Below are 16753 nucleotides of genomic sequence, written 5' to 3'. Positions count from 1 at the left end.
AGCTTTACATTCAAAATAAGCTCTGAATTGTGTTAACTCAATGTGCATTTTGGCGAAAAATCATCATGTCAAACGAGGCCCATTTTCAGTTAAATGGATGCGTAAATAAGCAAAACTGTTGCTTCTACGCTACCGACAATCCTCAATTAATTGAAGAACTGCCTTTCTTCGATCAAAAAGTGACTGTGGTGCGGAAAAGTTCATCGAACCGTTCTTTTCGAAAATGACGAATGAGCCTCTGTTACCATCAACAGCGAGCGTAATCGGGCCATGATTCGTGATTTTGTCATACTAATCATCGACGAAAGGGACGTGGAAGGCCTCTGATTTCAGCAGGACGGAGCAACTTGCCACACTCCACGCGCTACAATCGATTTTTTGAACCCATTATTCTGAAAGGCTGATATCCAAAAGTGGTGATTTTCGATGGCCACCGAGATCACCAGATTTGACGCCACCAGACTTTTTTCTCTGGGACTATTTCAAATCCAAGGTATACATCAACAGTCGAAGGACTCTAACTCAACTCACAAACAACATTCGAGGCGAAATAGCCGGCATATCAGCCGAAACATTGGCCAAAACGATGGAAAACGCTAAAAAAAGAGCACATTTGGCCATCAAGGCAAACATTTGAAAGATATCATTTTCAAAAAATAGCTGGAACAAATCTTCTTGAACTAAAATAAATGATTTTTCATGTTTTTTTCCAAAAACAAATGAGCCTACATTAAATGGTCTACCCTGCAGCAGAGTATTCACTACCCCTACTATAAGAAGACAACAGATACCCAATTTTAGACATCACACTTTGCTAGAGAGGAACTTGATTTCGCCGCCTTCTTTCGAGCCTAGTCTAAGTGATATCTAATGATCGATTTTGGGATGACCTCGTGATCACCAAGTTGGATATTGACAGTATTGTTTTGGGTTGACTTTTTTCATCTGTTATGGTAGACAATTTTTAATTGCCAAAATTACACCCATGTCGCACATCATAAAAGATTACCTTTAACTCTCTGCTTACCGAAGAAATACTAGGTACTGCTTGACAATGTCCTTGCGGCTAATAAGAGCTACGAGAGCAAAGCAGTTACTTCAGCGACACGCGGACGGCTGTTACTCTTCACAGATAAAAAAAAATTTCCATCGGAGAAGAGACATCACACATCTAACCGTCAAAATTTTGGGGTATATGCACACAACTTTCGGGAAGCTAGAGAAAAAATTCCCAAGTGAAACGAGGAAATCATCTGGCTTCCATGATGGTTTGGTGGGAAGTGTCGTACGAAGGGGTCACTGGAACTTTTTACCAAAGTGGTGTTTTATAAAAAGTAGTAAAACCACTGACGTTTAGCCTTGATCTTAATCTTACTTTGAAGGAGACAACATTGATGAAAAAAAAGTTTTGATAAAAAAATAATCATCATCATCAACGGCGCAATAACCAGTATCCGGTCTAGGGCTACCTTAATAAGGTACTCCAGACATACCGGCTTGCGCCAAGGTCCACCAATTGGATATCCCCAAAAGCTGCCTAGCATCCTGGCCTACGCCATCGTAACATCTCAGGCAGGGTCTGTCTCGTCTTCTTCTTCTACCATAGATATTGGCCTTATAGAATTTTCGGTTGGGATCAGCCTCATCCATACATATTAAGTGATCCGCCCACTGTAACCTATTGAGCCGGATTTTATCCACAAACTGACGGTCATGGTATCGGTCATACATTTCGTCGTTGTGTAGGTTACGGAATGGTCAATCTTCATGTTGGCTGCCACCAATCGTGCGCGGATTTCATCGTCGTAGCTGTTATCGGTTGTGTGTCGAATGGTCTTGAGAGGGATCCTGTTGCTTTTATCTGGCCGCGCACACTGGTCAGGATCAGCCTAGTCAATCTTATCAATTTCGTCGGGATACCGAATTATCTCATGGCCGTGTACAGTTTTACCTTGGTTATGCTATCATGGGTGGCTTTAAAGTTGATGAAAAATGGTGTAACTGATGTCCATATTCCAACAGTTTTTCCACCGCTTGCTGCACAGAGAAAATCTGATCTGTTGCTGATTTGCCTGGAATGAAAACCTTTGGTACGGGCCAATGATATTCTGGGCTTATGGGCCTATACGGCCTAGCAAGATAGCGGAGGATAGCTTATAGATGGTACTCAACAACGTGATACCTCTATAATTGCTGCATTATGTGATATCTCCCTTTTTATGTATGAGACAGATAATGCCTCGTTGCCAATCGTCAGGCATTGATTCGCTGTCCCATACCTTGAGCACAAGTTGATAAACCACTTGGTGTAACTCGTCGCCACCATATTTAACTAATTCGGCTGTAATTCCATCGGCTCCTGGCGACTTATGTTTTTTAAGTCGATGAATTGCACGGTTTGTTTCTCCTATACTTGGTGGTCAGTATTTGTCCGTCGTCTTGAGTTGGCGGGACCTCCAACTCGCCGATGTTCCGGTTGTTCAGTAGCTCATCAAAGTACTCATCCCATTGCTCCAATATGCCCATTCTGTCGAAAATCAGGTTTTCCTCTTTGTGTCGGCAGGATGAGCATCGAGGTGTGTAAGGCTTCATCCTGCCGACTTGTTGGTAAAACTTCCGCGCCTGGTGCGATTGCTCCCTGCACTTTTGGAGTTCACAGATCTTTTGGTTCTCCCAGACTTGCTTTTTCCGCGTGTAAAGTCGCTTCTCCACTCGCCGGAGTTCGTGATAAGTCTCCACGCGTCCTTCGAGAATGCAACATTACTCGATATGCAGCATTCTTCCGTTCCGTTGCTACCTTAGATTCATCTTTGAACTAGCCGTTCCGACTCTTTTTGGGACTGGAGCCAAGTATGTTTGTGGCCGTATTTATGATAATCTTCTGAGCATCAATGAAACGAAAATGCATTCGATTGAAGCTATCTCATCGGCATTTGGGGCGTTTTAGAAGGAATAAAAACGAATAATGCCTTACGAAGTATTCACCATCGTAAGCGACAAGTTTTTCCCATCTTCTAGGTAGTAAATAGATTCTTCGAAGACAAAAATCCGAGTTTTCGACTGAATCCATCCATTAAGCTATTTCTCATTTTGTAGGAGGAGAATCGCTGCTTGCATGGCTGAAATTCAAACATTTTTGTTGCAATGAGTGACGACCACCAGCGATTGCTTCGAGCGATTCAAGGAGTTCGTAATAAATGAAACCCCTCTGATCCCATCGAGTGCACAACATAACTCTTGAAGCATGAATAATCTGTTTTGGTGTCAATTAACCTAGTTTACCTGGCATTTTTCATCGCTAGTGACAATGCGACGCCAAAGGGAAAATTTTGACGTATTTTAGCTTTGTTCATAGTAGTAGGATTTGCATTAAACTTTTCAGTATTGTGCTCCATGTGGTTTAGATTGAATTTAAGCGGGTTTCCAGCAAATTTCCAATATCATAGCAATTATTTTATTTAAGCAAATATCGAAATTAGGGGAAATTGGAGAACTAGACGACATAAAGGAACATTACCATGATTTTTCCGTTGGGTAGTCTCTGAGACTAAGCCCATGACTAAGTGCGTTGTTTACAGCCCTTTTTATCTCTCTGATAAACACCACATTTGAAGAAATCAATTCGAACAAGCTTTTGGAAAGAAGATGGAAAAGTAACTATCTTAATTTTGAGCTTGTTCCAATACCTAAGCTCTACCAATATTAAAACTAAAACTTGGAGTGTAGCTCACCTCAACATTTTCAAATATAAGTGTCAGTTAAAAATGTTTCGAGTGTTTAGTCATCAACATAATATTAACATTGCTATTTCGGGAAAAGATTATCGCTCCATCGTCAATGGATACATTTGTTTGCCTGAAGCCGGCTGGACTTATACAATCTTCAAAAAACTGACTACTCTATTGATAATTTTCAATTTACATTTATCGACTGCAAGCATAACAGCGCTGAATTATTCATGCCCGGCTTCAGCACTGATGTCATCTGCCTTATTGACTTTGAATTTCAACCGTTTTTTTTTTTCGCTTTCGACGACTCTTTCAAACATTCCATACCGAAGACTGGTTGATATTTCGCTATAGTTTGAACGGCAAATGTTCTATGAAACTCTTCAATATTAAGTTCAAGGGAAGACACAAGAATGTGGGGGAGGATAAGTGGATAAAAATTGATGAAAGAAAAGCACTAATTGGTTTGCCTCTCACAAATTATCGAAGCTCTTGAATGATTTTTTTGCTATCTTCGTGCGGTTTTTATTTGTCTTAACGTTTTAACAATGGATTTGGGTTTCTTCAGTTACTGAATGTAATAAAGCATTCACAAATTATTTACGTTATATTGATAAGGTGTTGGCCAATCTCAATGGACATTTTCTATACTTTCTTCATTAAGCAAAGAGATAAGATATTCAATCAAAAAAGGAAAGTATCCTTAATGAGTACCCACCCAACCCTCAGCTCCTGACACTTGCCAATCTCCTTACTAATTTCAAAATACATTGTTGACCGTTAACTTAAAATTGATTGTCCAATTACTCATAACCGCAAATGAACAGAGAAGACCCCAAAGACTCTCAAAGGCATAGAATGGAACTTGCCAACAAAAAAGTCAACAGTTGGCAGTTTCTGTTCGTACTTGAGCTTTACATACAAGAGCTCGATCAAAGCCGACCATACAACAGCCAAGCAACACAGAGCCCACAATATCCGCCAAAGTACCGTGAAGCTGTTTTAACATTCTTTGTGTTACTGAGCGGAGGAGGTGGTTGTTGGACTTGAAGCTCTTATCTGTCATGCCGGCAACCAGTCCGGTTTCTTGGAAGTAAAGGAAAATTAAATAAGAAACGAAATCAACAACCCAAATGTACACGCTGTGTATTGAAACAGATCTGTAGTAGGTGAACGTATCTTCGTTGTTGTCTCTTGTATCCATATCTCATACCAATACTCAAACTACTATAGTACCAAGCATTTTTCTTTTATACCAACAAAACCATAAAGAATCGAAGATTGGAATTTTTGTTTCATAGTGAGTGACCAGAGAAATACAGATTGTTCCACATTATATTGTCTCATATTAGTATGACAGGCAATACATAGACTTGTCTTAATAGTGCGTGACATTTTTTCAGGTTCAATGATTTATTTATTATTACTTGGCAGAATGCATCTAATATTATTCGCACAAAAAGAATAAAATATAAGAAATAGTCCGCCTGACAGCGGACAGGCACTTGAAGGAACCATACGTGCCACTTTTATAATAATCGATTACGGAGGAATTAGATACTTTGTACTCAAAGGTTCGGAGGGACATAAGGGTGACAATAACAAGCGCAGTCAATGCAAAAACGCATCGTCAAATACCTACACATTTATTAGGTTTAAAATAGTGGAACAAATATGCAAGATCGACAATAGCGCTTCAGATTAAGCACAAATATACAGACTAGATTTCCGATAGTTGGCACTACGCCCACAGTTTTGCTTTATTTCTTTCCAATTTCTACGAAAAGACGAATTGTAGGGCCGTGAACTTGTCGCCACGTCATTATCTATTTTTATGTTTCAACAGATATGCATCCAACAGCAAGGCCTAGATAAAAACGACGAAAGTTTCTCATCCAGTCTTAGTATATTTATAATTTGAACTTATTAATATAGAATGCCAAAAATAGAGCCCCTGAACTACAATGCAAACTGACTTGGACTCATATTTCTGTTGGTGTGGGGTTCAAATTGGCCTATTGAGACGTCAAATATAGACCATCAAATGGCTTATGGACTAGAAGATAGACACGAAAATTCATTAACTTCAATTCAAGGACACAAAGCCAAAGATCAGTCGAATTTTGTCCACAAAATGGTTTGGCTACTTGGATTAGACAGAATTTTAACATGATCTTAAGGCGCATAATGGATTTGTGCTTATTGAAGCAATATAATATGGAACTCCTCTTGTTGCTGCAAAGGTAGACGACGATCACGACACAGATTTGAGATTTAATCTGGTGTGCGATTCAGTCTTAGCGTGCGTTTGATCCCTTCCACACCAAAAAAGATATTCATAATCTGAAAGATAGGCTAATCGGAACTGAAGTTTGGCGCACCAAAAAGGCTTGAAGCCGAAAAATTAGAGACATTACCTCAGCAAGATTCAGGACACACTAGCGCAACTTACAGAATAATTAGGAATTGGTCACAATATCTTCAAGTATTAGAAATGATCCAAAAGCAAGGACATTAATGCGTTTGAAGGAAAAACAGCTGCTGAACGAACAAAGGCATGAAAAAGTGATGTTTCTACATGACAAGGCTTGGCTATATAATTTATGTCTACTGGAAACCTAGTTGGAAACGCTTGAATGGAAGGTTTTCCCATTTAGCCGGAGTTGCTCCTATCTGCTATCGATTGTTCGGATCAATGACATATTGTTTGACTGGATATTCTTAAGGAAATGTCAAAAAATGTGATATAGGAATTGAAAAACGAGAAGTTATTCATGGTCCTAATAGTTTGGCACATAGAGAAAGAGAATCTGTAATCTTCCCAAGTAATTGTTGTTTGATCCAAGAAAAAGGATTTGATCAAGTTTGACAAAGGGCCGGAATACTTCCGACTAAATGTCAATTTCATAAGCAACGCCGGCATTGGCATTCGTAGCAATTCCACCTATTAACGCCACAGGAATTGAAGGGGTAATCCAAATTGTGAAAGGGAGAAGCACCAGGATTTTAGAAAGCAAAGAGCTTTAACTCTGTCTCTGCATTGAGACCGAATAATCGGAAAATACAGTACAACCGCTCCAGTATGAAAGAATTGATTGAATTGTCGTTTCACACCTTGAAGATTTTGGAATGTACGTTTCACCTTGTATCCACTGCAACAACATCTAATGTCAGAGCAACCGACCCCCGCTTTGATAAACTGCTCTACCACAATCCAGAGAAAAGTGTTTGAAACATGACACCACTCTTCATTCTCGTCAGAAACGCTATTACGCAGGGCATTCAACGGCCAGTGCCTTACACACTGCTCTATGTAAATGATGCAGTCCTTATTTTCACTACACTGATCTCGAAAACAGAATTCAAATAAGTATATTAAGATATTATGTTTTTTCAAAAGGACCATAACCTGTGGAATATATTTTATTTCACAATGAGAGAGCTCGAAGAAGCAGTTTTCACCATGAAAAACAATAAAGCGCCAGGTCCTGATGGTATCCCGGCGGAAGTTTACAAAATGGCAGGCATGGCTACAGCTGGATTCTCGGCCATGAGTCGGCTAATTGTGAATGTTGGGGGCCCTGATCGCGGGAGTGATCCCCGTTGCCCTTCTTGCCAAGAAGCGTAAAGCTATCTACCACCGTAGGGGCGAAAAGTTAAGAGGTGATTGCCCGTGAAGAACGTCAACGCAACCACCGAGTGACAACTCTCTTGACAAAATGAGCCAAGAGGCAGATGGACTGCGCAGCTCATCGACAATTTAGATCCGTGGCTGAACCAAACGCACGATGAGATTGATTACTTCCTTACCCAACTTCTAAGCGGGCATAGAGGTTTTTAGTGTTACCTACACAAGGTTGAGAAGGCGTGATCTCCTGATTATGTGTTCTGCAATAGAGATGGACGACGCTGCACACACCTTTTTCTCTTGTGAAAGGTGGGACAACTTTCGTCAGCAGTTTTATGCAGACACACGCGAAGAAGTTTGAACTCGACTGGCGGAGGGACCGGGTGGCAAGGGGTTTCTTGATTAATCAACTCCCTTCCTCCCCTCTCATTGCTGCCGGGAGGCGGGAGGGTTATCTCGAAGTAATGAGTCAAACGGTTCTAGGGTAGTTCTCTGATGACAGGGTGTTCAGTTGGTAGTCCGACAGCGTACTGTTGCGAGAGTCCAACACTCTGTATGTAAACGCATTCACTACCCTACTCCCTAAGAAAAATCTGTGGAATATATTGCAAAATTTTCGAATCGACGGAATTGCATGGTATATTAATGAACACGTGGCGCCTATGGGTCTCTGTCACCAATGGAATTCGAACCATGGTCTTCCGCAATGCTGGTGTATAATGTCTAACAATCAAGCTGCAAAACTAACAAGCGAGATAACGAAGAAACACCAATCACAACAGATCTAGTATTCAACCATTTTGTTGGTCTACAAAAGAAAACTAACCCTAACGTTAAACAAGCACACGAACTACCCAACAAAAAGATTATAAGATGCACCATTGAAAATTGAAAGTCCTAACACCGATCCTTTTAAGTAAGAAAAACACTAAGACTCGATTGGAATCTGCGCTCAGAGATTTGAATACAGTGGAGGACAATATACACGAGGACAAGTTTTCTTGCGAATGGTTAAACGAAGACCAATCAGTTCGGATCAAATGGCACAACAATAGTCAATAGAACCCCAAAAGATTTAACCCTTAAGGGCATGGAATATCATGATCTAGAGATATTCCTCTAAGACTATATTCCGTTTAAGAATTGAGAAGATCCTGAATCCGCCATCCACTTGATAGCGGACGGAACCAATTAGGAAATAATTTACTCCCAGTGTTTATGGTCCACAGATCCCTCGATATTGGGTTAGAACCCAATTTGCAAAATATGCGACTGGTTTAGTCTAGAGCATCAGACACTGTCTCACGTCTTCTCTGAGAACAGCGTGACCGAAGTAGCTACAAGCTGTTTGCTCCCTTATATAAATCCATAAATACATTGTGGAAATTCAACCGCGACAAACCTAATCTACATTTATTTTAATGCGTACTGTTTTTCATGTGCGTTAATACGACGATACTTTTCAAACAATTGGAACCAAATATAAGGCAATGTTTCTGAGGCTTAAGTGGCCTATTAAAATCGATGCTGCTGAGGTCTGTTCTCATCAATAGACGTGGAAGGGCCACCAGACCGCTCTTCGCCAGATACAAACTCACTTCCTCATTTAAACAATTTATACCAATCAAAGGAGGGGCGAGAGGGAGTTCATTGCTAGGGTTCCAAAGGTTGCTCCTTTCTCGGAAGGTTTGAGCTATTTCTCAACCCAAGCTAATACTTCTCTCATAATAATAACAATACTACCCCGAACCCCATCTGACAATCAGGTAAGAGCGAACATTGAAGCCATCCATGCTAAAGTCTAGAACCCTTCCTAACAGCTACGAAGGGAAAATGGATGCCGCAATAATCACAGCTAACAGAAGAGATGAAGCATCGACAAACAATCTTCACAACTACCTGAAGAAGATTCTCAGTGGTAGGGCCGAAAATCACAACCGATAATAGCTACGACGATGAAATCCACGCAAGGTTGTTTGTTTGTTACAAAAACGGTTCCACTCGAAACATCTCACCATAGGGTCAAAACTCTTACTGTATACTGTACAAGAGAATATTCTTAACAGTGCTCATATATTTCGGAAAATTAGGTTCTTATCAAGAAAAATTGAGAACTCTCAACTACTTCTAGAGAAGAATTCCCCAAAAAATGTTTGACCATCTACAGAAGGATTCTGAATATGGACAAAATCCGGCTCATGAGGATGGTAGCCGGATCAACAAATCCGTATGGCCGATCTTACACGATGAATATTTCATCATTCTGCCATAAGTCGATCCAACAAAAATGGACTGATGAAAAGGCCGATGGACTGCCGTATTTAGTATAAACTAGACAACTGTTTTTGTGGCAGGTATAGTAGTTAAAGACCCGAACCATTTGCAAGTCATGTTTCGATTCAAACACCATGACAACTGCACTACACTCAACTTATCATCAGTCCAGCCAGACTGACTAATTTTATTTAAAAATTTAAATTTTCATCAGTTCATTAGTCATTACTATAAAAATACCCTAGATGATCAGTTTACCATAATTCTGTCATTTTGACTGACGAAATGCAAAATGTTTTTATTGCAGACAAAGAAAACGTGGCAAATCCTGCCTGAGATGCAATGAGGATCAAGGGCAAGACGTCAGAGAGCTTTTAGGAATATCAAATCGATACATGATAATAATAATCGTTGGCGCAACAATCCACTTTCGATCAGGACTTTAAAGTGTGTTAGAGCACTTCAATCAAGACCGTAATAGTACACTGTAGGAGGCAATGTGGCCAACATTACGCTCGCCGCGAGATTATTATCCAGATTTGACCCAGCTGAGCCGACTAGTTTCGGACATACAGTCACGATAACAAAACCCTCTGCCACCAGTGAGATTTAAACCGCGACCTTTCCCTACGACTGCCGGCACTTGAGCAATCCGGAGAAACAGATAGACGTCGGCGCAAAACTGGAATGTCTGGAGCTTGTTACTAGGCTAGACCTAGACTTTTTAAAAAGGACATGTCAAAAGACCTCGTCAGTGTGGAATTGTGACCGACCTCCGGTAGGTAGGCAGGTATCAGTGGTCGCTCCAAAGAGCTCAATTAGCGCTGTGGTGCGTCGTTATGATATCACAAACTCCTAAGACCATAACTACTGTGATAAGAGCAAGGGGATAGAACCCAGACGGCTCAGATCTGCACAGGCAAGCTGCAGCATTCACGGAGGAAAGTAGCTCTCCAACCCTGCAGCTAGAGATTAAAGCCCTCAAAGAATGGTTTACCTAGTGCCTGTAGCTAGAGCTGGGCAATCGCAAAGGAAATTCTTGAGGATTACTGTCTTTTCTCCACAGCTTCGGCAATGCAAATTCTAGGGTATGACTCTGGCTGCACAGTCCCCTATTGGTTAGTGCGCCGTACAGTTAGAGGTGATCTTGTATGCATTCGTTCGCGTCTGACACAAGAGCGTATTTGAATGCGTATATGACTTAGCCCAGGTTATGAACCTTCATCATCTGAGGTTCTCGACTGCTAAGTAGTGCGAGTACGAACTGTACCCATCGAGGGACTCCCAAGAGCAGAGCCTGGCCTGGCTAATTCATCAACGGTCTGAATGATTATGTTACACCTGGGGCTCATGGCTACCATAATCATCGGCAGTTTTTCAATATCGGCTGTACTTCGGCTGTACTTCGGCTTGGAATATACTAGCGAATCCTGGAAGACCATACGACTCGGACACTGTGTGTAGCCAAGAAAACTCCCCCACCGACTCAACAGACCATCTTTGATCCTTCGGTGAAAAATACTGTGTCATATCCTTGCAACACGCCGCCGATCTTCTCCCATGCCCTGGTTTGAAAGTCCAAAGCAAAGTTACTCGCGAAGTTCGGTTTGCGTATGGCTTAGGCTGTGGGCCAAAGATACTTCGTCGGATCTCAAAAAGGTTGTGAAGTTGTTGACAATTAGAATTCAAACGATCCATAGACCGATGACATCAATGCCAGATCGAATTTTCTGGCTCTACCTATAGTTGGGCAATCGCAAAGGAAGTGCCTGAAAGTTTCTCCCTTTTTTCTGTAACTTCGACAATGCGAATTGAAGAGTATACCGGCACGGTCCACTATAGATCAGTGCCTCTTGCGGTCAAAGCTCATATTGTATGCGTTTGCTCGCGTCTGACACAAGAGCTCTCGTGATCGGGTCTTGTTATAGGCATGCTTCCTTGACTTGATCCAAGTAGTGAACTTTCGCCATCTGAGGTCGTCAACTGATAAGTAATGCGAGTAGACTCCACCCTTAACAGTCGCCGGCGGGAAACAGACTGTGCCCATCGAAGAACCCCCATCTAGTCAATATATCAACGGTTCGAATGGCAATGTTACGCCTGGAACTGCGATCATGGCTATAGCCATTGCCAGGCTTGCAATATTGGCAGTACTTCTGCTTAAAATATACTGTCGAATCCTGGCACATCGTACGACTCAGCCACCTGCGTGTATCCGAGAAGTCCCACCCTCCGACTTCACAGACTATTTTTGATCCGTTGGTGAAAAATACTGTGTCATATCCTTGCAACATGCCACCGATCCACAGCAAAGTTCCTCGTGAAGTTCGATTTGCGTGTGGCATAAGCCGTGGGCACAAGGTACTTCGTCAGACGTCAAAAAGGTTGTGAAGTAGTTGACAATTAGAGTTCAAACCATCCATAGACCGATAACATCAATGCCAGATCGAATTTTTTTCATACGGTAGCAAAATTATATATTTTCATGCAAAAAAAAACTTATCAAAGTAATAAATCTTTATTTCTTCTAACGAATATCCGCAAATTTGTCTATGCAAAGACTTTTTCCGCTTCCATTTATTTGATTTGCATTGAAATTTTTGTCGTTTATCGCAATAAACATTATTATTTTGAACCTATCTTATGTACTTTTTCGTTTTTCTGTCGAGCTTTAGATAGTATTTGCCACCATAAAGAGGAGGGTGCGTCTAAACGAGTTACACCCTTCCTGTTTCCATTCGAACTATTGACAAGCTTTTTACATAACAATCTTTTTTTATTCTTTAACTATTGCCGAAATGAGATTTAAACGTTGATTTGGCTATAGGTTTCGAACTGCAGCTGATAAATGTTAGATATTCACTAATAACAATGAGTTCCAATAGGAGCTACCCCGGGTGGCCTGTGACAAGTTCTACGAATGGCAACAGAAATTCAAAAAACAAAACCCGAAATAAGATGCGACATTAGCCGGTACAATTGTCTCATCCTAACGGCAGGTGACGGAGCCCCTATACCCCCTAAGCAGACAACTTCGAGCACATTTCCATCGTTCACTCGTGTCTGTCTCAGCATCTACGCCAATTCCCAATCCTGCGACGTTTGCCAATTCACAATTGCGCTGCCGTACGGCCACTTGACACATGACAAATACCAAGGTGAATGGGCCGGGCGGCTTCTTCCTAACAACTTTTCGCCGGTTCCCCGACCACACTTCGATGACTAATTCTAGCCAGATGCTTTCAAAAATCGCTTTCTGATCGACTGCCATACCCAGAGCATACGCCCATGACGCACAGCAACCGTCATCGGCGACCAGCCGTTGTCACGCCACAAAAACAACACCAGACCAGACACAAATCGGAGACCTGCCGTGCAAATAATTCACAATTTCTTAATTACCTGGTTTTCGTGTGGAACCCAAACAAGTCGTTTTTGTGTCCACTCCGCCTGCGTCGCTGGGTCGTTGAATGGATTCCTCTCCACCGACAGATATTTCAATTCCGGATCATTACGATCACCCATGTCGTCTGCCATTTTTCACTGCACACAAAACAACGAGAATGGAAGAATTTTTACGTTTGCCTTTCGGCCCTGTCTGTAGAACGTATGGCTAATCCTCGAGCGGTCTCGTTTCTTCCTGCACTATTGCTCCACGGCACAACCTCTTTCCTGCTGTCTGTCTCTTTTCCACGCGCCGACTTTTTAACTTTTCAAATGGTTTTCGTATTTTGCTTCCAAAAAGAATGGAACCGTATCTGCGAATTTACGTCGTTCGCTGCCGCACAAACAATGCCTTTTCGTTCCCAACTTGTCTCCGACAAACCACCAAATGCACGCGTCAAGGAAACAAGTCTCGACCGAAGTAACTTTCTTAAAGTGGGGGAATTTCGCTTTGAATTTTTATCACCGATTTAGGCAGGGTAAATAAAAGATTAATATTCCCGGATGAGATGAACGACGAGTCGTGCATTAAATTGCTGAAAGAAAACACGAAACGCGTTAGCGGCCGCAGCCTTTTCGGATTCTTGAAGTCAGAGCTGAAGGTGCGACGGAAAATCTTGGATTGCGAAACGACGGGGCGAGCTACGCGGAGGACACAAAGACCGCTCAGAACAAAGATCCGCCTCGAAGACTTCTGGAGACGACGAAGCGAATCTCACTGGCGACAGTGCCTACAATCACCGCCACGACTCCCGTGGAATTTATTCGGAGAAACAGACCAAAAGCCAACTTGACTTCAAGAAAACGAAAACGAACAAGCGACCGCGACCACGGTGACAGCGACAACGACAGGCAAGCCCTTCTCCGCGAAGCCAGAGCCAAAGTCAGAGCCCGACCAGCCGACACAGACAAGGAACGCGAATGGTAAGCTCGAATGATGTCACTCCACTGGAAAAAGGTGCCGCATTCCGAGAGCCGCCTGGCACCGCGCTGATAAAGAAAGATCGTCAGAAATTCAACAAATCGCCCGGTTCCCAACGGCTCCAGGCCAGAGTGCTCCGCGGCCCCTTTGTCGAGTTCCTGGAGCAGCCCCAAGCGAAATCCGTCTTCACGGGCAACTGCAATGTACAGTCATTGTCGTTACGCGCACCGTCCACACAAATCTCCTGAATTTATCCGATTGCACTCGGCGAAATGCACATTTACCGTGTTTTCTTGGTAATTGGCTTCGACAGTTCTGCTGATTACTCAGTTAAATTGCAAAAGGCACTCACAATGCGAAACGCGGCTTTATAACTACAAAATCCCTTCTGCCAGCGGGCGATCATCCGCCCGATCACTCTTCACTTTCTCAACTACTTCAAGATTTTCAAAATTTTATTTTTCAAGTACTTCTCCTACTCTAGCACACGTAGCCGGCCAGCCGAAATCGCCTAGACTAGTCGTGTCACTTGTGCCGTCGCAATGCGACCCATTGCGTTTTTCACGTACACAAACCAATTGATTGAGAAAACACAGAGCTGCAGTGCTCCGGCAGTGGCACTCTACAATAGACCTTATTGTGAATGACTGTTGAAATTTAAAATGGCTTTAAATATGCTATCATTTCCAATGTAGTGAAATTGATTTGGTTGATTCGTTTCTTTTGAGTGTGAAAATTGTTCATGTTCGCAGAATTTCTTCTTTCTTTGATGAAATAATATAAAATCAGTTTCTTTTGCAATAGAAGGAGATTGAGCCATTCAGCAATTCGTGGAAAAACTGTCGCTTGAAACAATAGAGTACGACAGTAAAATAAATTTAAAGGAAATGCCTGTATAAACTAGTACAGTTTAAATTACCAATAGTTTTATGTGGAAACTCAACAAAGGTGAAACGCATTAAGTTTGTAATTGCAATCCCTTCAGCATCGTAGGACAAAAATTGAAGAACTGATGAAACGAAAAGGACCTGGTGCACCTTCAACGTCCATCCCACATCTAAATGCCAATTACACAAAAAAGTTTGTACTGAACCTGAAGGAAATAGGAGGATCAGACGATCACCCTGAGTGGCCGAAGACGACCTAGAAAGAAGAGCTATCCCAGAAATCAAAAAAGTTGGCGAAATTGACCATCAAGGTCCGCTTGCAAAGACTGAAGCTCCATCAAAGTGTTCGGTTCACACGTTTTTGCACGTCTCTTTGCTAGCGAGGCTTGGGAATGTAGGGGGGGGAGGGGCGGTGGAGGAAGGGGTTGGTCTTTTCAGCGCTTTGATCCTTTACGTGTTATTAGTACAAAACTACCATGTCTTTACCGGAAGGAATTCGCGACTCCTAACGAAAAAACCAGAACGCGAGCTAAACCTAGAAAATAAAAAGAACGGCTTGACTGCGCATGTGCAGCCGTAAGTCTCCGCACCCGAGTGCCGCGATAGAGTGGGCAGACCCACAACGGATCACAGTCCCGATCATTGCTTCTTCCGCCTCAGATAGTAATTGAGGCGCGGTTCCTGAGAATCCTCAACATCCTCAGGCCATTATTTAGAGGATGACCCCACTAAGGTTTTACGGGGTCAAGGAGGAAGAGAAAGGGAAAGTCTTAAAATCGAAAAAAAATTAGCTCACATTCATGGTAAATGAAATATAAAAGAAAAATGAAATAAAAAAAATCAACGGCGCAACAACCGGTATCCGGTCTAGGCCTGCCTTAATAAGGAACCCCAGACATCCTGGATTTGCGCCGAGGTCCACCAATTCGATATCCCTGAAAGTTGCCTGGCATCTTGGCCTACGCCATGGCTCCATCTCAGGCAGTGTCTGCCTCGTCTTCTTTTTCTACCATAGATATTGTCCTTATAGACTTTTCGGGTGGGATCATCCTCATCCATACGGATTAAGTGACCCACCGGATTTTATCCACAACGTTACCAAGAGTTCGCAATTTTTCTTGCTAAAAGCCCAGGACTCCGAGCAATAAATAAGGACTGGCAAGATCATAGTCTTGTACAGTAAGAGCTTTGACCTTATGGTGAAACGGTTCGAGTGGAACAGTTTTGGTAAGCTGAATAGGCTCTGTTGGCTGCCAACAACTGTCCGCGGATTTCAATTTATCGGTTTTGATTTTCGACCCTAGAGAGAAATTATCAACGGTCTCAAAATTTAGTCTCCTATCTTTATTCTTCCCGTTTGACCAGTGTGGTTTGATGTTGTTGGTTCTGATGGTGTCTTGCCTTCATTGATACGCAACTCAAGATCTCACGCCCCCTACTGGACCTGGATGAAGGCAGTTTGTACGTCCCGGGTCGCTCTTCCTAGATGTCGATTTCGTCAGTTGTTATCGCCATTTTTTACAATATATTGTGTATCCGCACAGTACTGAACGAGAATTGACCCTGTATACCTGCTGCGGTCAAAGTAGGGTTGGGGAGAACATATGGTCCCCGTTTACAAGTCAGGGATATACTGTGTATCGAGTTCGTTATCAACGTGTTAAAAGCAGCGCCTACTGCAATGCTTGAGGCATCAACGAACACGGCTATGGGTGCATCATCGTCGACGTTCATCAATGGATGGTCCTCTCACCACTTCTCTTTCTTCTTGTTATGGACACTGTCACACGAAACATACCACGCCCAGCGCCATACACACTGCCCTATGCAGATGATATTTTCCTGGTATCTCATGGTAAACCTGATCTTA

At 42.4% G+C, this 16753-nt stretch overlaps 1 protein-coding gene across 4 annotated transcripts in view; it reads right to left on the bottom strand.

Annotated features, from left to right (window-relative positions):
* The window catches only part of LOC119661747 (myosin heavy chain, non-muscle), a 94429-nt gene extending 79932 nt beyond the window's left edge, over positions 1 to 14497 (bottom strand). For 2 of the 4 annotated variants that reach the window (XM_038071213.1, XM_038071216.1), the window contains exons 1-2: positions 14349 to 14497; positions 13033 to 13610 (exon numbers count right to left, since the gene is read on the bottom strand). In XM_038071213.1, the coding sequence (XP_037927141.1) occupies positions 13033 to 13167 (135 nt within the window). In that variant the 5' untranslated portion in view covers positions 13168 to 13610; positions 14349 to 14497. Of the gene's footprint in view, positions 1 to 13032; positions 13611 to 13853; positions 14143 to 14280 lie in introns of those variants that run through there. The other 2 variants (XM_038071214.1, XM_038071215.1) reach the window with 2 other exon arrangements.
* Positions 14498 to 16753: the final 2256 nt, after the last annotated feature.

This window comes from Hermetia illucens, chromosome 1, assembly GCF_905115235.1.
Source record: "Hermetia illucens chromosome 1, iHerIll2.2.curated.20191125, whole genome shotgun sequence".
Lineage (NCBI taxonomy): Eukaryota > Metazoa > Arthropoda > Insecta > Diptera > Stratiomyidae > Hermetia > Hermetia illucens.
The sequence above is the reverse complement of the archived record's forward strand: the minus strand, read 5'-3'. Positions and strand labels throughout refer to the sequence as shown.